The following is a 26709-nucleotide window of genomic DNA, read 5'->3' as shown; positions in this document are numbered from 1 at the left end:
CCCAATTTTTATAGAATTATGTTGAAAAAGAATTCATGGTTATCCTTTTGTTTAATCTCATATTTTAAAGGCAAACTTTTGATTTGAGACATTTCTGCTCATGATTTTGTAATTTTTGGGGTGGCAATGCTGTAAATACTCCTGCAATTGTTGACTTACGCAAGATGATAAGAAATCCAACTGTGTAATTAGTACATATATTTTGGCAATTATGTATGTGGTTTCACTTATTTTTGGGTGCAAATTTGTTGGCTGTTTTGGAAGCTGGCCCTAAACTTTTATATATGTTTTAAGCAAACTGGGAGAATAAACAGATACCAGAAAAAAATGAAAAAAACTTCCCTCCCTGGCCCCAGACCGTGCTAGGGAGCAGAGGGGCGGGGCCAGCCCTGCTCTCTGGAGCAGAAAGCAGAACACAGCCCAGTCCAGTCCAGTGCTGCAAAGCGTGCTGGCATGCTGGGGGCCTGTAATTTAACTTGAACCAGGTGGGGTCTGGGACAGATGTTTCATAAACCGGTTTGATCCAAATCAGTTGAGCCTGATACTACATTCAGTCAGGTTTATCTTAAACGAGTTTCAGCCATTTTGAAACTGGTTTATGTGCACTGAACTTCTAGACTAGGGACAGACATTCAAAAAGCTGGAGCCTGAGTTGATTCAACCTTTGAAGGTTAGTCTAACCTGCCTAGGTTGAACCAGTTTGTAACAGGACAGACATTTTCTCTGGACTGAGGCAATGCAGACACATATGCCTGCTGTTGCTCAGGCCAGGAGTTGAGGCGGGAGGGTGTTAGAATATGCTCTCAGCTGCAGAGAAGTGTGCTGGGAGAGTGTGGCCAATCCAGGCTGAACTGGCCAGAGAGGCATTTAATTCCCCCCTCCCTGTCCCACCGGCAAGGACCTGAGCCGGTCTGCTGGGCGCTCCCCCCTCATTGCTGCAGCATCAGGGCACCATGGCCCCTGAGGCAGATGGAGGCAGGGAGGAAGGTTAGCCTCTCCCCTACCCCCACTGGCAGTCGACTCTGCCCGCTTTCACCGTCGCACTCGCTCCCTGTGGTGGAATAAGCCCCTTGCTGTCCCCTCTGGCAAACGCCGGAGGGTGGGGGAATAACCGCCGTCCCTGCCTCCTGTCACAAGGTGCCCTGAAGGCCAGCATCTGGCCACATGCAGCGGGAGGGGGCAGGGCCCTTGATGGGGGAAACAGCCCTTGTCATAATGTTGGGGAGCGTGAGCCCCTTCCTGGTGGAGGTACTACGCTATGGGTCAGGCAGAGCTGGGGCGGGCTGTGCATGGTAGCACCGGGGTCCGGAGGGAGCCAGAGTCCTCCCAAGCCCCCTGCAGTACCACTGCGCTCCACAACAGCTCTTCCTGCCCCGCAGCATGGCCTCCTGCCAGGAAGAAGTCTGCACTTGGGGAAACCGTCATGGTTGCTGCCCCCTTGCCACTCCAGTGCCTGGGCAGGGGCGGGGCCAGATGCTGCCTGCAGGGCCCCTGGGGGGTGGGGGGCAGGGAACAGGGTTATTCCCCTCTCTGCCCCGAGGTCACCACAGCCGGGTCTGCCCTGCCACCGCCACTCTGTCTGCTCTTGGGGCCAGACCCCTCCTGGTAGGAGGGGGGTTATTCTGCTGGATGCTGCCCCGAGTGTGGACCAAGCTGCTGCAGTAGCAGCAGCCAGGCTGGGCAGACCCAGCAGTGGTGCCCTGAGGGCAAAGAAGGGAATAATCCCACTCCCTGCCCCCCCCAGGGCCCTGCTAGTGGTGTCTGGCCTCCCCACCGCCCGCTGTTGGAGTGGCAAGGGGGGAGCAGCTGTGATGGGGGCAACCCCTGTCATGGTTTCCCCAAGTGCAAGCCTGTTCCTGGTGGGGGGGCTGCACTGCAGGGTGGGCAGAGCTACTGCGGAGCATGGCGGTGCTGCTGGGCCTTGGAGGGCTCTGGCCCCTTCCAGACCCCGGTGCTGCTGTGTGCAGCCTGCTGTAGCTCTGCCTGCCCTGGCCTGCCCTGCCCTGCCCTGCAGCGCAGTGCCCCTGCCAGGAAGGGGCTCACGCTCCCTGACATTATGACAGGGGCTGCTGCCCCTAGCAAGGGCCCTGCCGCCTCCTGCTGCAGTGGCACGGTGGGGGTAGGGATAGATGCTGGCCGGCAGAGCCCCTTGGGGTGGGGGGCAGGGACAGGGGTTATTCCCCCTGCTTCCAGTGTCTGGTGGAGAGGACAGCAGGGGGCTTATTCCAAGTGCAGCAGCAATGATGGGAAGACCTGGCTGCCAATGGGGCAGGGGAAAGACTAACCCTCCTCCCTGCCTGCCTTTGCTTCAGGGGCCATGGTTTCCTGCTGCTGCAGCAGCAAGGGGGGAGTGTCTGGCAGACCTGGCTTGAGTCTCTGCTGGTGTGATAGAGAGTGGGGAATTAAACCCCTCTCTGGCCAGACCCCTGACCCTGCCTGCCCCAGCCTGTCCCTGCTTCAGCTGGGGAGCAGAGGAGCAGGGCCAGCTTGTCTGGGCTGGAGCAGAGAGCCCAGGCTAGAGAGCATGCCAAGGATACTGAAGGAATCTGGTTTAAGTTAAACCTGGTCTGGGACAGACATTGCATAAACCTGCTTGAGCCAAATCAGTTAAGCCTGATATTACATTCAACCGGGTTTATCTCAATCTGGTTTTGACCATTTTGAAACTGGTATATGTGCAATGAACTTCTCTTCTGTTACAGGTTTAAACCAGTTTCTGACACACACTGATTTAAGTGATAACTTCTGTCCACAGCCAAAACGTCTAAATCTGATTTGAACTTATTTGTTGGGGGCCATCTGTGATGAACTGTAGTACAGAACTTCAATCTCTTTAATCTCTTTCTGCAATGTAGACAACTCCATGTGATGAAAGGTTGCATTCTTGCTGTACTGCAACCTTTTTCCCTTACTAAAGAGAGCAGCTCTCAGGAGCTTCTTAACTTCAAGATTCTTCATTTCCCACTCCTACTTATTTGTTCTTAATGCTCTGTTCTTCTCGGGTCCGTCTTTACACTCTTTAGGGTACATGACAGACTAGTTTACAAACGTTTTTCCACAAGTGCTATTTTTAGAAACTTGCTTTACTTTTATTTTATTTTTTAAATGAAACCTGAGCCTCAAAATTAGTCACTATGGCAGGAGTGACTGATTTAAGATAAAATCGAGCATCACAAGACTTTATTTTGTTTTATTAAAATGGAGTCCAAATGAACTGAGTCTTTTGGATAGCGCAGGATATAAATCTAATAAATAAACAAATACTTTCTGTAAATTTCATTCTAAAAAGCAGAGCTAAGTAATGAAATTTAAATTCAGTAAAGTTATATCTTAGATACTCTGGTCAAAACATCTAAAACAAGCCATGTTTGTTTCCTTTTTGCCCTGTTCAGGTTTTTTGATGAGTCTATACATATATGTGTATATTTTTATCACTTCCATCTTTTCTTGAAAGCACAAACTGAAAAAAGTAATTTGGAATCTTGTTTGCCATAAATACTAATTGTGTTTCTTGGTGTGGGTTCTTACTGTCGTAGCCACAATAACTAGGTTTGTGCTTGGTGGGGCTGTTCACAGTCGTTATTTTACAAAGTGATGAATACTGTTTATTTGTGTTGTATTGTTGACCACATCTGTGGGTGAGAACATGCAGGCAGCTAATTGGCCTGGCAAGTGTTCAAACTGTTACAAAACAGCTTGTGTTGGATGAGAGAATAGTTCTTTGTGATCCTGTCAGTGTAATCCTTTGTTATTGAATGGTGATCTTTAACTAAAGGTACTGAGTGTTAATAAAAAGTTTAAAAATTACAGGTACAGTTGTACTGAGCATTCTCTTTAAGACAGTCTGTGTAGTTGAACTCCTTTGGAATGAAATTGGATGTGTTTAATGCTAAAGATTAATAGGATTGATGAGACGTAGACACTGTGGCTAGATATTGTGCCAGTGCATCTTTGTTAAGACCTCAGAACTTTAATTTTCTTTTTCTTTTGAAAGGTGGAGGAATTGTGTTATCTTGGGAAAGGGAGGGGATCACAATATTTTCTTGACTAAGCAGATTTTATTTTGCATGATTATGCCCTTTTCATTTCCTAGTCTAATTTCTGTCACACCATGAAGGATTCTAGGGCATTGCAAATTCTTCACTTCCATTGCAGATTGCTTTGTTCCACTAATGGTAATGAGCGCTTCCTTTATTCTCTCAGCAGTGCTACATATTTTCTGCAACACAGCAGCTTCAAAGGGAGAAGTTTGGTGTTGGTTTGAATACGCGGTAGAAAAGGTTGATTTGTACACCCTTTAAAGGGATTGGGAAACCATGGGTGGGAGATTTTTTTGAACAGGTGAGGAGCTGCTTGCACCTGAAGAGCTTAGCAGGGGAACTAAAAATCCTCACAATTTAGTACACTTGTATAAATTCCTCACATTGGTTGTGCTAAAGAGAAGAAAAATTTTCTTCCTGCTACTCTAAATTGAAATGTAATGATCAGCGGGGATCCTGGTTTTCTCTGATTTAAAAGAAAACAAACCAATTTTTGGTTTGGGGATTATCTGTCTTTGCAAGCTTTAATTTTCCCTTAGCCTGAAGAAGGGCACCTGAAAGCTTGCAAAGAAATGCAATAATTTAATAATTATTTTTTGTGATGATTTTTTTGTGATTTTTTTTTTTTTTTTTTAGTTGGCCAAATAAAAGGTATCATCTCTGAACCATTAGTTTTAGAGTTTTGCATACCATTGGATAGCAGTTTGTTAAATCTATCTGTACCCGTCTGTTAGAAACCTTGGGCGGGCGGTTATTTCAGGCAGAGTTTCTGAGTTTTGGCAAGGTGTCGGGGGCCACATGGGTAGCCCCAGCCCTTGACAGGTGCCGCGCTCCTGGTCATTATCCTGTGACTGGAAGTCCTGTCCCATAACTCCTGATCTTTGCCACCAGAAGTCCCTCCCTTTGTCCCCGGAAGTACTCCTTTCAGCAAGGGGTTTTGCCATCTTGGAACCAAAAAAATACCAAATTATATTCTAAAAATCAAACATCTACAACATTCATTAATTTGATTTCAAAAAATATTTTTGTCCTGATTTACATGCGTTTGTGTAGTGTACCTAGAGGTGATTGCATAATAGCTTGAAATGAAGTCTTACTCTTGTATATTGTGAGGGGCGTGGAGGGGTGGGTATAGGCTTGTGGGGGGGATGTGGGTATGTGGGGTGTGGGTGTCTGGCGGGGGTGAGGGAACATGTGGGGGTGTGTGTGGATATGTGGGTGGGTGTGGGTGTATGGGTTTTGTGGGGTGCTGTGTGGGTTTGGGGGTCTCTGTATGGCAGTGTGAAGGGGTGTGTGGGTGCATGTGTATGGTGGGGGGTGTGTGTGGGACTCACTGTACAAATGTAAACACACACTCTGCCCCTCCCTACACACACACGTATGCACACACTGGTACCGGTGTGGCCCTGTGCTCCCTGATCTGGCGATGAAGCTGGGAGCCACGTGGTGCTGGAGCTTAAGTTAGCTTAATTTTGCCTATTTTGAGACCCCCCTATTATATTGCTGAGTAGACCAAATGCTTTGCGATGTTATTGTAAATAATACATAAAATAAGTGGCCTGTTCTCATTTATCCACAAAAAAAGTAAAAATTCTTGTGTTTTGCTATTGACTTTGGGCCATTTTCCTCTTGACATGGACTGTTATAGTGAACAGATTATGATTTTATTATTTTATCTTGATAAGGCAATATTCTCTTTATAACCTTAAACCTTTAATTTTTTCTTTGCATCTGTAACAGCTAGCCGATGGCGGAATCTCTTCTCTACGCCTGTCTCCTTGGCTTTCCCTTATAGTCCTGTTGCAAGACTGTCCCCATATAGCAATGGCTTTAACAGTCCCAACTTCTCTAAAACCTCGAATAAAGCAATACTAACACCTGAAAGGACAGGTAATGCTTTTTTTTTTTTTAACTTGTTGCTTATAAAACTGCTTTACTAAATCTAATTCCTTTGCTGTTTAACAGCAATATACTAAATGCCTAACTGTTAGTTAAAAATGTCAACAATTTTAGCCATATGACTTACTAAGTGGAGGATTATCCTCTATTCTACATAATGTATTATAGTGAATTGGCTTTTATAAATAGTTTTGTTTTAACTGGAGAAGCCTTACATGACAAAATTATTTGTCCCCACTTGTTACTCCTTTGTAAGATGTGCTCAACAAGTAAAGATAGAATAGGAAGCTTGGGGAAGCATAATTTTAGTTCTAGTGGTGACCAGATGGCAAAAGGCTTGTATTGCTCTTTTTCAGCAGTGCTGGGTTTGCTTCTCCATTCTGTACTTAAATACAGTGGAGGTGGAGGAGATCAGTTCCTTTCCCTTTGATAGGTGACAGCTGTAGTCCAGGGGCAGTAGCACCAAAAGTGGCATGCTGATCTGTCCGGGCACTTTGTTTCCAAAAATCAAGACCTACCTAGTGCTGAGAAGCTTGCTTCTTCTCACAGTGAGATGGAAAATGGAAGTTCTTTTACAATAAATGGAAACACAAGGCTTTTAAAACATGGTTTCATACTCTGGCTTTTACATAAAATCACATCTGACTAGCTCAGAGAGCAAAGAATGGCAGCCACTTTTTTTGGACATGTATTCAGAGTGGCATCTGTTAACTCCCCTGACCTCGCAGAGCAGATTAAAATGATTTGTGAACCTAAACCTGAGCTAGAAGATGCTAGAAATTTGGAAAAATAATATGAACATATATTTATATTATTCAAAGGAAAAATTTAACAGACCAACCCCAGAAACACTCATGCATAACTTTGCAGTGTTAAGGTAATGTTGGAGGGATGTTGTAGTCATGATGTTCCAGTAAATATGTAAGAGGCAATGATTTTTGTGAGTGGTATTTTTTAGTGGACCAGAAAAATGCACCTATTTCAAGTTTGTCTTAAGTCGGTGATTCTTGAGATCTTTTCAAGGGTGTCACTCAGTATTATCACTGTTAGGTGTGCAAGCATGATTCACAAGATAATAGAGTGATTTCAAATAAAGGTCCATAGTTTTAATGACTTGTGATCTTTCTGAGTTCTTTGCAGCAAAAAAATTGCACTATTATTTTTCTGTAAACAAAAAACAAATGGAAACTAAGAGCTGGCATTTTCTGAGGGGTGCTTTGAGTTTGACAAGGGGAGCCTTGAGTCTAAAAAGATTGAGAACCACTGATCTATGTCTTACTGGACCAGGTACATGATTGGGATAAAGATATCTCCCACAGAAACCCTGGCCTCTTTGCAGTGTTAACATGTTTTTTCAGCAAGGAGACCAAAGTGGTGAAAACCTATTTTAGTTTCAGGAATGTCTCATGAATACTAAAGTAGGCAAGTTTCAGCAACCAACAATTCAGTTCTAAATATTTGTATTGTGGTGTATGGCATAATCTCCGTAGGCTGTTGAAAATTCTGTTTTTAGTTTTATTTATGAGACTTTCCTGAAACTGGAATAGTTTATCAACACTTTGATCTTAATCTTGACAAAATAGTTTATTTGATTTGTTTTTTCTTTTCAAAATTAAAAATCATGTAATTTTAATTGTTTTTGAAATAAACAATTTGTGAGCTTTGCTGCCAGCTTACTGAAGGAAGCCACAATTTAGTTTGGAGACTGGACAAAGAAAAATTCCTGTCCAGTCTTCAAGTCTGGAAATGTTGCAATATGATACATGTTCATATGAATGACTTTATAACTGCTGTGAAGATGAATTGTGCTCAATATTTCTTATGCTGCACAATAAACTGATAGTGCTTGAATGTACTGTGTGTGTGGTTGTACCAAGAAAATGTCAGTAAAAATAACATTGGTGGGATGGGTTTGTGTATTTTGTTTAAGACCTCCATTTCAGCTATACTCAGCTTATAGAAAAAATGTTTGTACCTTTTTCCTGCGAACCCTTGAAGCTCACTTGGGCTCGAATTAAAGTTCTCCACACGCTTTCATGTTGTAACCGATAATAAAGGCTGCTTGCAGAGGTTAACAAAAAAAAAAAAATTAAAATGGCACTTTAAACTTTAAACTCGGCACATTCCCATGCTGAGCCCAGTGGATGCCCAGAAGAAGCAGCATGTAAATTGGACCCAGCTTTCCCAAAGCCTGTATAGGGGCTTTTTTGCGCTTTTATTTAGTAGCCGATTGAATCAGCTTTAAATTTAAAGCACCAAAAAGTCTCGCTGCAGTGTCTGATCTATACAGATGCTGCAAAGCTGGGTTGAAGTAATGCACTGCTTCTTCTTCAAGCAGCCACAGATTCTGGCACAGAGACCCTCAGTTTCATCTATGCAGTCCCAGTACCTTCATGGGGCTGCACTTGCTGAACTGAACCAGTTTACTTAATTACTAAACATGTAACTAGTCCCAAAGGAATAGAATCCAGTTTCCTCTTCTATTACAAGACCTTTGTGGGGAGGAATTTCTATCCTATGTGTTTGTACAATGACTAGCATGCTGGGGCCTGGATTGTTGTTACCAACTGGTCCAACTATAATTACAAATAATTTTAAAAAACCTGTAATAAATAGGTATTTGAAAATAACTCAGAAACCATGCATGTAGGAGAGTGGGTGAAGTTCATGACACATTGATGCTGTTGTTTCTTAGAGGAGACCCCCTGTTCAGCTAAGAGCAACTTAAATGTTTGAGGTGTTTTAGAATAAAGGCTGGACCAAGTAATCAAAATTGAGCTGAGTAAATTGTTCTTTTATTTGTGGTATACCTTTTTCACTAACAAACAGGGATTTGTATTCTAGAATGTCTTCCATGTTTCACAAGCATGAAATCAATAAGTAAAAGACAATAGGACTCTTTTTCCATTGACTTTCTATGAGCATATAAAAATTATTTGGATGACAGCACTTTGTGAAATGGTAGCTATAAACGAATGTGTTCTTTTGTGTAGGTTATACTTCCAGAAGTTCCCCTCTCAGCCCTCAGTCATCAATAGACAGTGAACTGAGCACTTCGGAACTTGAGGATGATTCTATCTCCATGGGATACAAACTACAGGACCTCACTGATGTTCAGATCATGGCTCGACTGCAGGAAGAAAGTATGTCTAATTTCTCTTAAATTGTTGTTTAATTGCAGTCGCACAGTTTTCTCAGGATAATTTGCCATTTGGTTTTCAAGCTTTTCATGGTTCATTTCAACCAGTTATCTATTTTATTAAACATGTTGTGCCGTCTTTGAATAGCAAGAAAAGAAACACTTCACACCCCTAGGAAAAATGTTTGAATTTGTTTGGTTGGATAACTGGATCTTTTAAAAATGTGATATATATGTGTTCCTGTGTGAAGACTTAGGGGATCTTCCTCATTTTAGTAACCTTGGATTTTGTTGTTTCATAGTGTCTTGCTATGGTCAGTAATTTGGGAGTTCATGGAAGCTAAATCATGCATGAAATCCTTTGGAAAAGTGAAAAATAAGTTGTGTGGGGAGGGGTGGTTCATGAATGTCTGGCTATCTTGTGAGGCTTTGAAATAAGTACTCCTCTAACCCTGGAGGTTGGGATATTGGTTGAAACTTGGGGTTGATACTGGTTGAATTGCTGAATCACTGGATGAGTTGCTTCCACTTTGGGGAATGCATACGCTTAACTCATGAATGTGGTAAATTTAAAGGAATCATTGAGAAAATAAACATAGCTTTGTTTAAACCCTTTCTTGTGATAGTTAGGACATAAGAGAAAGGGAGCCAGAAATAGGAGCAGGTGAATAGAAGACAACAGAGGACAGTGATACAGGAAAAGAGTATAATGAAAGCCACATGGAATAGGTGAAAAAATGGTGAAATATTGAACATAGGCAAGAGCAATCAGTCAATTCTGGCTGGAGCAACCAGACTGAAGAGCCAAGAACAATCAAACTGTGTTACAGCAGGTGTTAAGTAGTCATAGTGAGGCAGAAATCTCATACTAGGGAGTCACTGCAAATGTTGGTAATTATGAAAAAAGTAAATGAAGTTCACTAATACAATCAAACTTACCCTGACCCCAGCCCAAGGATGGGACTGTCCTAAACGCACAAAGCAGCCTATGGCTTCTGATGGCAGGCTAGGCTGCCTGTACACAAATGCGAGGAGCATGGGGAACAAACAGGAGGGACTAATCCTTCTGCTAAGCAATAACAAATATGATCTCTTAGGGATAACAGAGACCTGGTGGGACTCCACCTATGACTGGACCACAGGTATAGATGGCTGTACCTTGTACAGAAGAGACTGTGTTGGGAGGAAGGGCGGGGGTGTGGCTCTCTTATGTTAAGGAGCAGTACACTTCCCTACTAGCTGACATTGGCACCCAAGGAGGGCAACTTGAAACCTTCTGGTTTAGAATATGAAGAGAACGTGGTGAAGGGAGTATTACTGTAGGAGTCTATTACAGACCTCCTAACCAGGAGGAAGTGTTGACTATGAATTCTCTAGGGAACTAACAGAGTGCATGCTCTTGGTGCATGGTTGTCATGGGTGATTTCAACCACCCTGACATCTCATAGGAAGAGCATTCAGCCAAATCTGACTGGTCATGAAGCTTCCTCACCTGCATTGATGAGCTCTATCTGACTAAGTCCACGGGCAACTTAAGGTGTGATTACTTGGTTAATCATACCAAGTCCACGGGCTGACAAAGGGTGGGGTGAGATGGTGCTAGATCTGGTTCTGGCCAAAGAGGATGATCTAGTGAGCAACCTGAGGATTGAAGAGAAGCTTGGTGACAGTGATCATGAGTTGATCACTTTCTCTGTCCATAGCAAAGCTTGCAAATCAGTCAGCAATGCTGAAATCCTCAACTTTAGGAAAGCTGACTTTCATAAGCTCAGAAGGTTGGTTGTCAAGACCCTGAAAGATCATGATTTGACAGGGAAGGGAGTCCAAGACAGGTGGTCACTCCTTAAGGATGTGATCCTGAAAGCACAAGGGAAATCCATTCCAGCCTGTAGGAAAGATAGTAAAAGGGCTGGTAGGGCCCTTTGGCTCAATAAGGAACTCATGGACTTCCTGAATTTTAAAATAGAAGCCTATAAGGGTTGGAAGATGGGAAATTCCTCTAAGGAGGATTATGCAGCACTGGCCGGCACCTATAGGGAGCAGACCAGAAAAGCCAAGGACAAAACCAAGATCAAACTGGCTACGGGTATCAGTGACAATAAAAAGTCTTTCTTCAGATACATGGGAAGTTGAAAGAGAAATAAGGGCAACATTGGATCCCTGCTGAATCAAATGGGGCAGCTGACATCTGACACCCAGGAAAAAGCTAATCTCTTTAATGATTACTTTGCATTGGTTTTTCACCAACCCAAAGGGATCACCCTGCCTGACAGGACACAGAATTATGAAGATACAGGTGACCACACACCTACATTTGGCAATGACCTTGTGAGGGAACACAATGAGAGGCTGGACATCCATAAGTCAGGGTGATGAAATGCACCCAAGAGTGCTAAAAGCGTTGACTGACACCATAGTATGACCGATGGTGAGAACTCATTGCGCTTGGAAGAGGTTCCTGATGATTGGAAGAGGATCAATATGGTGACTATCTTCAAGAATGAAAGGAAGGAAGGAAGGAAGGAAGATCTAGGGAAGTACAGACCAATCAGTTTGACTTCAATCCCTGAAAAGATCATGGAAAAAATTATTAAAGAATCCATCAACAACAGGCTAACGGAAAGCACCATTCTGAGAGACAGCCAACATGGCTTCATTAAGGTAGGTTGTGCCTGACCAACCTCATCTCCTTCTATGACGAGGTGACACGTTACCTGGACAGAGGAGGAGAGGCTGATGTCATTTACTTGAATTTCAGAAAAGCCTTTGATTTGGTCTCCTATGATGTCCCCATGACAAAATTGGGGAACTGCAGCCTCAACAACCTTATGGTCCAATGGCTGGGGAACTGGCTCTGTGGTTGGACCCAGAGAGTGATAGTCAGCCATCCCTTGGAGAGGGAGAATTGGGGTGACTGCCCCGGGTTGCGCACTTTGGCGGGCTCTGTGGACAGTGGTGTACAGGCTCTGCCATATACTGCCGGCTCCACGTTCCAGCTGCTCACCACTCCCTGCCCCATGCCCCGCGCAGCCTGATATGCCCCGGGCCCTGCACACCCCTAGGGCTGACTCTGGTGATAGTCGATGGAACCAAGTCAACGTGGCGCATGGTGACCAGTGACATCCATCAGGGTTCAGTACTCAGACCAGTACTCTTTTTAACATATTCGTAAATGACCTGGATTCCTGTGTCAGAAGCAGCTTGGCTGAGTTTGCAGATTGCACTTCCCCATAATTTGGTGTCATCACACTAGAAGATAGGCTGGGGATTCAGGCCGACTTGGACAGGCTTGCAAAGTGGGTGGATCAAAACCTGATGCCTTTCAACATGGAGAAATGCAAGGGTGCTCTACCTTGGAAGAAAGAACCCACATCGTACTCTATGCGACATTGGTCAGGCCGCAGTTGGAGTACTGCATCCAGTTCTGAGCGCCGCTCTTCAGGAAGGATGTGGACAGCATCGAGAGGGTCCAGAGGAGGGCGACTCACATGATCAGGGGGCAGCAAGGCAGGCCCTACAAGGGGAGGCTATGGGACCTGAACGTGTTCAACATTCACAAGAGAAGGCTAAGAGGGGATCTGGTGGACATCTACAAATTGACCAACGGGGAACAGCAGGCATTGGGAGAGTCCTCGTTCCCCCGAGCACTACCTTCAGTATAAGATAAGGATTCCATTTTAAAGTTTGTATGTGTGTATTTTGTATCTCCCCTTGTATTTTGGTATTTTTATCTATTTGTGTGCCATGGCATTACTCTTGTAGCTTATATTTTATACTCCTCACCTTTTAACTAAATGTGTTTAGTTTCAGAAGTAAGTTATACACTGTAACAATGTTAACAAGGGCAGGAATTAAACTGCCGCTTCCCTGTATCAGGCGGGCCCCTGAAAGAGCGAGTGAATCGGTGATTGAATGCGTAACACAGTAGCAGGCAGCAATTAATACCTAGGAAAACCGCAGATCAACCAAGGAAAGAAATCAATAGGAGACAATGTAGCAACTGGGAATTCTCTAAACTTCACTGTTCAAGGGCTAGAAGCCCTGGTCTGAGTTAATCAATGCCGGGGACCAACGTTTGGGCTGAATATCTCCAGATTGACCACTCCCAGAGCCCTATTCAAAATTCACCAATGGACTCCCAAACCTGCACGTACATGCGGACGACCCCTGGGGCTGACAGATGCCATCCAGTAGCCACCGAGGGGGAAGTCCCATGAGGGTCAACGACCCCTGGATTGGGCAAACCTGAAAACTGGGGAGTTACCAAATTCTGCCAAGGACAGATAAAAAGCAGTGAAAAGTGACCCTCAGGGGCACCCTCTTGATCTCCAACTTGACCAGCACTATGAAACTACTTATAGACTCAGCAGACCTACGCTCACTAGCACTATGACTGAAAGACTTGGGGGTCATGATTGACCACAAGATGAATATAAGCCACCAATCTGATGCTGCAGCTGGCAAAGTGAATAAAATCCTGGCTTGCATCTACCGACGCATCTCAAGTGGGACCCAAGATGGCATCCTTCTGCTTTATTCGGCCTTGGTGAGACTGCAGCTATAGTATTGTCTCCAGTTCTGGGCTCCACGCTTCAGAAAGGATGTGGAGAAGCTTGAGAGAGTGCAGAGGAGAGCCATGCGCATGATCTGAGGTCAAGAGGGCAGGCCTTTACAAGGAGAGGGTGAAAGGCATGGGACTCTTCAGTTTGGAAAAGCATAGGCTTAGGGGAGGACTTGGTGGCAGCCTATAACAGGGGTTGTCAACTGGGGGTACTTCAGAAGGCCCTAGGGGGGTATGTGTGGGTGGGTGGGGACGGAGTGCTGCCATACACTATCCCATGCAGGTGCCACTCTCATGGCCAAACGCAGTGTGGGGTGGGGGAAGCTCACATGTGGTGGCTGCTGCCACTCTGCATTTGCCCACATGCCATCCCCCACCCCCCATTCTGCAGTCCAGCTGCTAGAGTACATTGCTCTGTGTTTAGCTGCCGGGGGTATACTAATCCCAAAATGTTGAAATCCCCTGGCCTATAAGTATATGAGGGATGTGCATCAGGATCTGGGAGAACATCTGTTCACTAAGGCACCCCAAGGCAAGACAAGGTCCAATGGTCTCAAACTGCTGGAAGACCATTTTAGATTGCATATAAGGAAAAACTTCTTTACTCTCCGAGTCTCCAGAGTATGGAGTAGACGCTCGCTGGAAGTGGTGCAAGCACCTACTTTGGACACATTCAAGAAGCATTTGGATGATTATCTTTTTGAGGTCATCTGACCCCAGCGGTCTTTCCTGCCCTTTGGGCATAGGGCTGGACCCAATGATCTCAGTAGGTCCCTTCCAGCCCTAATGTCTATGAAATCTATGAAGTTTAGATGAGAATAAAAGACTGAATTTTTGCTGAAATACTGAATTTTTGGTGTGCCCACTTTTTACATCATACAGTGCATTGACATGGAGAAAATAATTGATAGTATGTGAAGGCGAAGAATTGTTAAGGTTTAAAGGAAAATGTAATTACTGTTAGTCCATCAAAAATGCGTAGACTTCTGCTCTTTAAATGGCAGTTGTACCTTTTTCTTTAATCTTGTTTTCCAAAAGCCTGAAATCTGTGGTGAACATTTTAAAAGATCATATGTTAATGATCTTCTGTTACAGCAGCAACAGATAGACGATAAGAATGTGTCTTGACTGCTTTTTAACGTCTGGAGTAATGTTTAGAAATGGAAAACTATTTAGAAATGAAATTCTGTTCAAATGAAGTTTGCAGCCATTTAAGAAAAGAAGCATGGATAACTGGGGGGGAGGAGACAGGATCCTTTTTGATTGCTTTAATTGATATTTGTGAAATTAACATTTGAAGTCCTATTTTTCTCTGCTTCTGGGTGAAAGACTCAGGTTAACAAAAAATGGGAAATGATCATATCTAATTTGCTTACCAACCAGGCCTTCTGTTAAGGTCAATGGGAGCTGCATGTACTTAACGCTTTCAAAATAAGGCCACAGGTATACAAAATGAAAATAATGAGAAATATTTTTTCTTTGTGGTTGCTCTCAGTGGTAATCAGTGTGGCTATTACCTGTAAAAACAGGTAATATTTTTTCAGGGAGGGTTCTGGTGTAAAAAATCTTAAGACCCACTGCTTCAGAGCACTTATTTAGATACCAGGTTAATAATGTTATCATTAATAAAGTTGCCATGCCGGCTTAGAATAGATGTAAAGAAAACAATTTAGAATGCTAATGATCAGATAATCAAGTGGTAAAAAGTGGTGTAACTCCACTACTTTTGAGGAAGATAGGGATGAAATATAATTTGGTTACAAGGTGTTTAAAGGTCAAACATCTTTTTCATAAAATTTACAGGTCTCAGACAAGATTATGCTTCTACTTCAGCCTCTGTGTCAAGACACAGTTCAAGTCTATCTCTACATTCAGGAAAGAAAGGGACATGCAGTGATCAGGAATATGATCGCTACAGTCTTGAGGACGAAGAAGAATTTGACCACCTGCCCCCTCCACAGCCTCGACTTACTCGTTGTTCACCATTCCAAAGAGGAATTCCACACTCACAGACTTTTTCCAGTATTCGGGAGTGCAGAAGAAGCCCCACTTCACAGCATTTCCCTTCAAATAATTATCAGCAGCAGTACTATTCTCCTCAAGCCCAAATGCCCGAGCAGCAACCAAATAGGATGAATGGAGGTAGGTTGCATGTTTTTCTGATTAGGTTTTTTTTTTTTTTTTTTCCCTTTTCACCCCAATATTAGCAATGCCATTTTGAGAGTCAGATTAAGTAAACCAGTGAAGTGGTTCCAGATGATGGCAGTTAAATCATCTTGCAAATTGTTGTGGTACGGTGTTAGATTCTTATGGGACAGCAATTTTAAAATCTTTTAATACAGTCATTTCAGGTAGGTGATTGTTAAATAGCAAGTTATCCTTGAAATGGTCATGATTGTTGCTTACAACAGTTTTAAATACTTCATAAGTAAAGAAGCATAAGTAAAGACAGAGGGGGAGACCTTTGTGTTCTGGCCTTGACTTCTTCCCATCCCTCCCTTTCTTTACCTTCTGTCTCTGGTCATTATGTAAATGTTCTCTTTCTGACAATATGAACTGAATGGTGATTTGCGTTGCCCTTAAGTGTGGGGGACTCTACTGTCACTCTGAGTTTCAGGCATGAGGGTGAGTATTGACAATGGGTGGACAGGTGTGTGCATCATTCCCAAACTGCTGACAGTGACCACTGTTGTTCACACCATACGTAACATTAAAGTCTTCCTGAATCTCTTGAGTTTGGGTGTTGTGGTGTCAAGTTTTGAAAACACGGTGTTGTTTCTGTGTTCTCTCCCTCCTTTCCTCCTTTATGATGGTGGTTTATTCTCCTCAAGCCCAAATGCCCGAGCAGCAACCAAATAGGATGAATGGAGGTAGGTGCATGTTTTTCTGATTAGGTTTTTTTTTTTTTCTTTTCCCTTTCATCCCAATATTAGCAATGCCATTTTGAGAGTCAGATTAAGTAAACCAGTGAAGTGGTTCCAGATGATGGCAGTTAAATCATCTTGCAAATTGTTGTGGTACGGTGTTAGATTCTTATGGGACAGCAATTTTAAAATCTTTTAATACAGTCATTTCAGGTAGGTGATTGTTAAATAGCAAGTTATCCTTGAAATGGTCATGATTGTTGCTTACAACAGTTTTAAATACTTCATAAGTAAAGAAGCATAAGTAAAGACAGAGGGGGAGACCTTTGTGTTCTGGCCTTGACTTCTTCCCATCCCTCCCTTTCTTTACCTTCTGTCTCTGGTCATTATGTAAATGTTCTCTTTCTGACAATATGAACTGAATGGTGATTTGCGTTGCCCTTAAGTGTGGGGGACTCTACTGTCACTCTGAGTTTCAGGCATGAGGGTGAGTATTGACAATGGGTGGACAGGTGTGTGCATCATTCCCAAACTGCTGACAGTGACCACTGTTGTTCACACCATACGTAACATTAAAGTCTTCCTGAATCTCTTGAGTTTGGGTGTTGTGGTGTCAAGTTTTGAAAACACGGTGTTGTTTCTGTGTTCTCTCCCTCCTTTCCTCCTTTATGATGGTGGTTTTCTTGCCTCCCACACCACCTCTGCCTTTGGATAACCAGCATCCTGTTTCCAGTCAGGTTATTATCTTGCCTCAAGCAGGTGAATTGTCGTTGTGTTCAAAAAAATTATGTATGTATAGAATGCCATGGATATGGCACTTTCTTGACAAAGGATCCATGACAGGTCTCTGCCAAAGGCATTTATAAGCTGTTAGACATGGCATAAGAGGGATAACAGGCAAGTTGGGGGCATGTAAGGAAGGGTGGGATTACAACAGTGTAAGATGTTACAGTCACTTGTCTGTGCCACATATGCATCCAATTCATTTCAATTTTATTCTTGTTTGTGATGATCAGGGTGGTGGTACAGGAATAAGGGCAGCTCTGAAAAGCTTACAGAAGAGGCTGGTTTGAGGATGGAGAGGAAGTGTGTGCAAAATCCATGATTACACATGTGGATAACGTGAAGTTATATCCAGTGAATCTGTACAGTCCCCACATTCTTGGTATTTTTCTTGTCATGTTTTTTGACAAGGCTTTGTGTCACTTTATATGTCACTCACTCCTAATAAGAGAGTGTGCATAATTCCTCTATGCTGTCCAGTGAATAAGTGAAAGATAGTTTGACTGACACAAGTGCTACTGCACGATTAGTCATTTTCTCCAAGAGCATTGAGGTGATGCATAGCTTGTTAGAAGAATGACATGCAACAAGTTACAGCTTCAGTCAGCTGTAGGATGTTTGAATGTCTTGTGGATCTGTAGCAGTCTGTGTGGAGGGGAATTCCACCTTCTTTTCTCGCTCCTTCAGCCTTTGACTTGGGCAGTAAGTACATTCACATAAACCTCTCCCATGTAAGGACAAAGTATCACACTACTGCTAGTGAACAGCTCTGCCTTCCCTCCTCCAAACAGAATTGTGCTTGGGCACATACAATAGGGTCTGAACATTAGTTTGCTTGTCTGTTAGCTGACCTCACTAGCAAAGGAACACAATAGCACAGTTTCCATGATTTGGGACTGGTGTCTGATAATATTTATCAGGAATACTTCTGGCTTGGCATTCACAATAAAGGTGCTGGAGGTTGTGTCAGGTGTTGGAAGTCTTTGCTTGCTTTGATAGTTGATTAGCTATTAATATTACATTCAATTTGTTACTTAGCAAGAGGACTTTGGAGTCAGTGATTGTGTTTAGCCTCAAGTCCAGTGTTTTGATCAAGAATTGACTGAGCCTGTAGACTGATTTTTGGATCTTTAGCTTTTGCTAGGGAGGACATACGAGCAGAGCTGCTACTGTCCATGTTTGAAGATAGGACTTTTTTAAAGAAGACTATAGTGCCCAGACTCAACTTCCTGTTCTAACTTCAGATCTGAGCTGCATGCACAGCTCTGCCAAATAATAAGATGATGAAAACGCTATGAACTGAGAAATATCCATCTTACTTTATATGACCGTGGTAGACGCCTCCCATTGAGTATTTGGTTAGGATGCATTACTTACTGTGGAGTTAGATAAAAAGGAACTGTTAAACTAAGAAGGAAGGGCAAAGTTGTGGCTGAGATAAAGGACATTTCAGCAAGCATTGAAACACGAAAGGCTGTGTTTATAACTGTGAAGAGGTAATTCTTTGGCCGCAGTCCTGATGACATAGTTGTTTTGTCAAAGCCGAGAAGAGAGATCAAAGGGCAGTTGATATCTTACAGATACAAGAGAGACAGGAAACAGAAGTTTTATGAGTAGGTCAGGATGTTTTTACCTGCCAAGAATGGAGTTAGCTGGGTGGAGGAAAACTTTCAGTGGTGTAAACCATACCCATGCTTGAAGGCCTTTTATGTATGCTTTATTATAAATGCTTTGAACCTTTGATATGAAAGCTTGCAAAGAAGAATTTTCCCAACTATTTGAATTGATCTAATAAAAGATATTGGACTCACCCGGAGAACCTTGTCTGTCTGTGTCCTTAGACCAACATGGCTATAACCTATACCCTTGAACCCTTGATAAATTCATAAATATTTCTGCATTTTAAAGGTGCTGGGCCTGTGTCATTGAAGGCATATATTCTGTCAGTCTCTCTCAAAGGGAAACATACGTTAACAACAGATACAACTTTGACACCTATGTAACTGGGATCCAGAGATATGCAGGACAAAAGACCAGTGTGAGAGTGGTTGGCCAGTATGGATCCATCTCTAATGAGATGCAGGAAATTGTTTGTCTAGTGCACTCAAGATGGGCTAAGAGGGATGAATGCACAGTTAGCCAGGTAACAATTACAGAAGACATTGACATGTATTGCAAAGGCCCCCTCTACACATTACACTTAAAGAATGATTAACCAAGTAATCACACCTTAAGTTGTGACACAGCTACACATTCAGCCAATTAATGGAACGATAAAACTAAGATGTGGGGGGAAGTGGGCATGCTAGAAGGGATGAATAGGCTACAGTCGGACCTAGACAGGTTACAGGGGTGGGCAGATAAGAACAGAATGCATTTCAACACTGACAAGTGCAAGGTGCTGCACCTGAGGAGGAAGAACCAGCAGCATACCTACAGGCTGGGGAACTCCCTTCTTGTCAGTGCAGAGGCAGAAAAGGATCTTGGAGTCATTATTGATGCCAAAATGAACATGGGCCGACAGTGTGGGGAAGTGGTCAGGAAGGCCAACCGTACATCTCAAGCAGGTCCAAGGAGGTGATTCTCCCCCTCTATGTGACACTGGTCAGGCCGCAGTTGGAGTAATGTGTCCAGTTCTGGGTGCTGCAGTTCAAGAGGGGTGTGGACAATATGGAGAGGGTCCAGAGGAGGGCCACTTGCATGATCAGGGGGAAGCAGGGAAGACCCTATGAAGAGAGGCTATGGGACCTGAACCTGTTCAGCCTCCACAAGAGAAGGCTGAGGGGGGGATCTGGTGGCTGTTTACAAACTAGTTGGAGGGGACCAGCAGGCATTGGGAGAGTCCCTGTTCCCCTGAGCACTACCAGGGGCGACTAGAAATAATGGTCACAAGCTGGCAGAGGGTAAATTCAGACTAGACATCAGGAGGTGCTACTTCACTGTCAGGGCGGCTAGGATCTGGAACCAACTTCCAAGCAAAGTGTTGCTGGCTCCTACCCTGGGGGTCTTTAAGAGGAGGGTAGATGAACACCTTGCTGGGGTCGTTTGACCACAGTACTCTTTCCTGCCATGGCAGTGGGTCGGACTTGATGATCTACTCAGGTCCCTTCTGACCCTACAAGCTATGAAACTATGAAAACAAGCAATAAGCCACAAAATTATTCCGCAAAAAATGTGGAATAATTTTGTAGCTTGTTCTAATTATGCCATTAATTGAGTGTGTGGCCAAGTGGTCCCCTATTACTGGGAGTCCCATCAACTGAGGGGCTCCAAATCACAGGGGAGCACCACCTACTGCCAGCCCCACAGTTGAGAAGGCTGGCAGTAGTGACACTTGTCAGCTGTGGGGCTTGCAGTGGGAAGAACGCTGTTCCTCCTCTGAGCCTCATAGGGTGCGGGGTGCATAGCTGGGACAGTGCCTGCCAGCAATGCTGCTGTCCCTGTGAGCCTTGTTGGCTGTGAGTCTCTCACAGCAGGGGCATTGTTGATGGCTTTGGGGCTTGCAGCAGGGGTACCGGGGAAAATGCTGCCAGTACTGCAAGCCTCATGAGGTGCAGGGTTTGCAGCAGTGGCAGTGTTACCAGCACTGCCCCTGCTGTGAGGCCTGCAGCATAGGTCATCAGTGGGACTCACAGTCATGGGAGCTAATGCAGGGGGAGCCCAGGATTGTGATCCCAGGCTTCCCCTGCACTGGTGATGAGCAGGAATCCTGGTTTTCTACTGTAAAATGTGGATTTTGGGTTACTATTTTTTTTATCTGAAAACGGGATTTTTTTTTTAATAGAAGAAAACCAGGTTCCCCTGTGATAAGGCGCGATAGGATCTAATGCACAATTCTGGTTGCGCTTCCTGTCTCATGGCAGGAGGCATGATTGTGTGGATTGTGCATTAGAACCCACTGTACCTCTACCTGTACATGTTGTAATGTAACAACCTGTTGTGATATTTGCCAGTGCACGCAAAGAAACACAAGACCTACCTTTCTTCTTACACAAATACAGTGATTGTGCGTATGCTTCGGCCTTTAAATCTTAGGTGGGAAACTGGAAAACTGAACTAGAGGTCTGCTAAGTGCGTGAGCCTATTAAGTACAGCCTGGCTATACTTGAACATATGTGGGTGGGTTTAGTCAGCTGGGCACCCAAAAAATCTACTGTGACCTCTGGAGCATTACTTCAGGGCAACTCCATTTGTGTCTGAAAATAAAACTGCTTCCAATTTTAATGAAAGTTTCACAGGAAGAAACATTTTGCATGAAGTCAGTCTTTTCTTTTTTCCCAAATCAATCGAATTTGTTTTGTCTTTGGGTTTCATGGTGAAAGTTACACCTGTGAGTGCTTCTGAGGAATTTTCGATTTTCAGTGAAATTGCTCTGTTCTCTGATATGTTTTGAGCCAATAACTGGGTGACCTTGGTGATGGTGGAGGAAGCAAGTACTTTCCACATGTATTTCAATTAAAAAACAAAACAAACAGGGCTATTTACTGCATTTTTGTACCATACGGTAAATGCTGTAGCAGTGCTTCCTATATGTAGATAGGTGGAACAATTATGTCTAATCCAACTGATTTGTAGATAACTAGCCATTTAATCCGGCTTCCTGCAGCAAATCTGTATTTCATGAGCGTGTTTTTATTTGAGTAATAAAGGCTATGCATGTGGATAAGCTTATCATATATAACAGACTTGGTAATATACCTCATTTGTGGTTGGAATACTTTAAATTTGATCTTAGTTATGTATTATAATAGGCATTTACATCCTTATGCTTTTAAAAGAGCAAATGGTGTGCAGATCATATTGTCTAAATACATATAACTTGCTTTGTTGTGACGCCTAAGGCAGTCTGTTTCTCTCTGTCTCCTCTCTTTCTTTCATGATAGTTTTGTGATTGGTTTGTGTTAGTGTATTCTTTTTGGACTGTTTTAATTGTTATGCCTTTCATCACTTCTAGCTTTTCTCTGAGACTGGTGACACTATTGAAGTTCTGTAAAAAAGACTTGTTTCCATGGTGTAGCCAGGCAGAACCCAGGACATGCAGGAAATCTAAAGAAATGTTCTGAGATTTTGACCCAGTTTCCACATTGGGGTTTAGATAGGCTTACAAGCATTCATCATTTATGCTATATCAGTGCTCCCCTAATTTTGTAAGTATTTTGAAGTGTCTGTCACTATAATATATGAATGTTTAAAATATTTAAAATAATCATCCTTTTTAAAACTTCTAGTTTGGGAAATAATTTATTGTAAAATGACAGACGAGACCAGAAGTAAATCATGTAGTACTTAGTGTTTTATTGATATTCATTCTCTCTTTTTCTCTCTCTGTCCCTGCCCTGCCCCTTGCCTCCCCACCTCCCCTCTACAAGTCTTAAGTGTCTAAACTCTCCTTGGTTTATCTGCCACCTTTCATGAGCAGGCCAGTGCTATTCCAGGGCCTTTTACAGCTTGCATTTTCCTTTTTTGGAAAGGTAAATGAGGGGTTGCTTTAATTTTTATTGTTCTTGATTTATGTTTCCCATCCCTGAACATATCAACAGCCTTGGCTTCTTTAGAACTCTCTTTTTGAACTATGCCATTTGGCTGGCATGCTCAAGAGCATATTAGATGCATTACATGTCCACTTGGACTGTCAGCTTAGAATAAAAGGTAATAATAACCACATGAAATGTATTAGTCTCTATAGAAGAAAAGAATAGGAAATGTATCCCAGTTACTTCTGAAGCACTGTTGAGAATCCTGGTCTGTGGGGAGAAGGCATGGCACGATAATAAAAAAGGCTCTGTTTTTTGCATGTGTTCTGTGTTAACGGTCACTGGAAGTGCTTTTATTGTGTATACCCAAAGTAGTGTGAAACAATAGCTCTAAATGAAGTGAAATGTTACAAAATTAAGAGAATATAGATGTGGACAGAAAAATCTTAAGAGTGAATTGAAAAGACTCTGTTTTACCTCTTACTTTGTTTCACCTCTTATGCTTTGAGATCAGATCTTTCTGCCTTTTTTTTTTTTTCTGTTTCTGTTTTATCCTTTATTGACTTCAGAAACATTTTGACCTGATAAATGAAAAATGTCATAATTGTAGGTGATGAGTGAAAGAATACTGAAATTAGGTCTTGGCAGATGGGCTGGAGAAACTGATTTGTATCGTTTCTTTTAAAAACAGTTATAATTTAAGGGTGTGGACAGAAGTAACATTTGAAGCATTTCAAAGGGCAAGTTGAACAAAGGCACATACCCTTTGAAACGTCCCAAAAGCAACCAAAGCACAGCAAAATGGTACATATTCAATCAGGAACTATTTTGAGACACTTCAGTATTCTGACAAGGGACCTCTGGGTCCTTCAGCATCACAAAGTGCTCTGCCCTCACCCCCTTCCCACCCCTTTTCCTCTGCTGCATACACATGGGGAGAGTGAGGTAGAGCTAAGGAGACTGGGCACTCTCCTGGCCTGAGTTAGGTAAGCCCCGGCTGCTGGAGTTGGAGCCAGAGCCGGAGGCAGGTAATCCTTGTATATTCCCCTGGTCATTGCTGTTTCCTCCCTGCCTCCCAGGATGCTCAGTATGCTGAGACAGGACCCAGATCACTGGACCTGGAACCTCTCTCTTTCTGGTGAAGGGGGTTCCATAGGGACAGGGCTCGTATCCTAGTTTTGCAGGTTCCCACTGCCTACTGCCTGGAGAGCAGCAATTTTGAGGTGCTTCAGTTGGGGAGTACTGTAGAAGCTGTAGCCATGTTTCATGCTGAAATAATACCGTTTTGAAATGTTTCCAAGTTCACTGCCCATGGAAACATTTCAGAAGTTGCTTCTGCTGGCACTCTTAAATCAACACACATTTGTTAAAAATTTGGAGTAACATGTTTTTTGAAATCATACTGGCTGACTTATAAAAAGTCTGCATAGCTACCTAATATAAAACAAAAATATAAATAGAAAAATGTGTTTGTACACTATTTGTTTTCCTTATCCACAGTCATTTATCTAATTTGTCTATGCATTCACTGCAAATAGGATAAGGATACGATTGAAGCTAGTGATACCATACACAGGTTTCTTGTGCAGTTTACACACAAGTAGGCTAAAACTCAAGGATTGAGTAAGTGAAGAGACGTGGGGTAGACCTTCACAACAAAGTTAGCCCAGACCCTCCTTCAGTTTTGTCCATAACCTTACTCCCATCTGCACACCTCAGGCTGGGTTGGTTGCTAAGTTTTGCGTATTACACTCAAGCTGGTAACCTATTCATTTTGTAGAGAAGAAAGGAACTAATCAACTAGGGCAGTTCAGTCTTTTGGACTGGTAGGCCACATGAGCAGTGCCCAGCCATATGTGGGCCGGATCAGGTTGGTGTTCCTGATCCGGCACGGGGAGGCTGTCCCCCCCCAGGGATATGGAGGGGGATGGGGGGCAGCCCGGCTCCATCCTGGCTCTGCGGGGAGGAGCAAGGGGGCCTGGCCCAGCCCCATGGTGGAAAGTGGGCATGGCCCAGCCCCAACCTGGCCCCATTGTTGCTGGGGGGGGAAGGGAGCATGACCCATTCCATCCAGCCCAGGGGAGAGGAGTGCGGCCCAGCCCCATCCAGCCATGGGAGGGGGGAGGGGTGTGACCCAGCCCCAGTGTGCTGCACAGGGCTTGGGAAATTGTCAGTGGCAGAGGGTGGCTGTATTCATTGCTGCTGCTCCTCCTCTGCTGTATTTCCTGATCTGTGGAGAGCCTTGTGCGCCAGATACCTATGGCTGTGCATAGGGGGTACACTGATAAAGATTTTCTTGGTTGATACCAATAGCTGATTATTAACCAGCCATATTGGTCAATACCAATCTGATAGCTGATTTACAGAAATACAGCCGGGCAGCTCAGAGAGCGGTGTCCTCCTGGTAAGTCGGGGGAAGGGGTGTGGCGGGGGGCCAGATCAAGGTCCCACGGTGAGGGAGGGAGTGGGGTAGGAACAGGGTCAGGTGCTGCCTAACCAGGGTGGTGAATGGAACCCAGGGCCGGGAGTGGGACAGAGCCGTGGGTGGCTCTTCTGGAGGGTGTGGGGGGAGCGGGGGCTTGAGGCCAGGGGCTGCACCAGCTTTTCCTGGGGGCAGGGGGGAGGAGAGGGCTGGGCTGGGCCGAAGCTACGCTCGGTGTGGTGGGGGGGTGGGGCTGGGCTCAGAGTGGATGGAGGGGGGACGGGCTCAGCTGTGTGGGGTAGGTGGCAGCAGCAGTGGCACTGGGAGGGGTGGCTACAGGGGGGCTCGGGGAATTTTGGGGTGACTATAGTGCATGCATGCAGCATTATTAATGACATTGGTCAAAAAAAGGCGATTGCCGATAATGTTAATTTTTCTGTTATCGGTGCTGATCCGATATGTGACTGATATATTGGTGCACCTCTAGCTCTGCAGGCCACATTTGGCCCATAGGCTGGGGGTTGAGCACCCCTGAATTAAGGTGTTGCAAAACTTTCTCTGCTTGTAACTCTTGTTCAGCTGCATTTCCCATCTCTTTACTCCTTTATTCTACAGCAGAAGGCACTTACAAAGTCATAATACACCAGCTTGGTGTTTAGGTCCCACCAGCAATATTTCTACGTTTCCACTTCTGTTCAAGTACTGTGGAAGTTCAATAGAATCTAAAAAAAACATGCAGTCAGCGTACAGCAAGTTGGACAGAGCTTAATACCGTGTTCTGGTAGACCACTGGTGTGTGGTTATGGTCATAATTTGGAGAGATCCTTCTGAAATACGCAGTTGTAAGATGTGGGTCTCCAAGAAGTTGGAAGAGGAAGAGAGTCACTGGATGAGGTGTCAGTGTAGGAAAAGGCATATGCTAGGCAATTAGTGGCCAGAAATCTGTCTGGCAGCTTACCAAGAATGTGCCTATTTTGTGATAAACCAGATGAAGGGGTTTGCCATATGCAGCCCACAGATCCAGTGGGCCTTGGTGGCAGGGCACCTCAGCAGCATATGGTGTTAGGGGAATTCATCTGTGCTGCAGCTGGGCAGCAAGGGTCTTTGCCTGCCCTGTAGCTGAACAGCAGGGAGAAGCGGCAGCTGCATTGGCTAAGTCCTCAGATCCAAGCTGGGTCATTCTGGCTTATGTTATATACTGTATGCACTTAATTCAGGGTTGTTTTAGATTCAAAGGTAACCCCCCAATAATTAGACTTTATACATGGGAGATTTATAATTTTGTTATAATTTTCCGTGTATAGAATCTAATTATTGGAGAGTTGTCTGTAATTCATCCCCTCCCCACTTCTGCGTGAGGGAAGGCAGTGTGGGTGGCAGGTGGTGTGGGGAGGTCAAGCAGCTTGCTCCCTGCTTGTGCATGCCCCCTTGCCACCTCTGCCCCCTGCCTGCCCCTCTTTGCACAGCCTGAGGTCCTACCCCCAGCCTCTGCTTCTCCCTCTCTGCCCCCCCCCCCCCGCCCCCCCG

General features: G+C 44.1%; 1 protein-coding gene across 1 annotated transcript in view; it reads left to right on the top strand.

Moving 5' to 3' along the window:
- SLAIN1 (SLAIN motif family member 1) overlaps positions 1-26709 on the top strand; it is a 217842-nt gene that overhangs the window by 177197 nt on the left and 13936 nt on the right. Inside the window, exons 17-19 of the mRNA XM_006033357.2 lie at positions 5781-5930; positions 8933-9082; positions 15443-15781. Coding sequence (XP_006033419.1) covers positions 5781-5930; positions 8933-9082; positions 15443-15781 — 639 coding nt within the window. The remainder of the gene's footprint in view (positions 1-5780; positions 5931-8932; positions 9083-15442; positions 15782-26709) is intronic.

The sequence above is a fragment of the Alligator sinensis genome, unplaced genomic scaffold, assembly GCF_000455745.1.
Source record: "Alligator sinensis unplaced genomic scaffold, ASM45574v1 scaffold1010_1, whole genome shotgun sequence".
Classification (NCBI taxonomy): Eukaryota; Metazoa; Chordata; order Crocodylia; family Alligatoridae; genus Alligator; species Alligator sinensis.
This window is presented reverse-complemented; position numbering and strand designations above follow the sequence as displayed.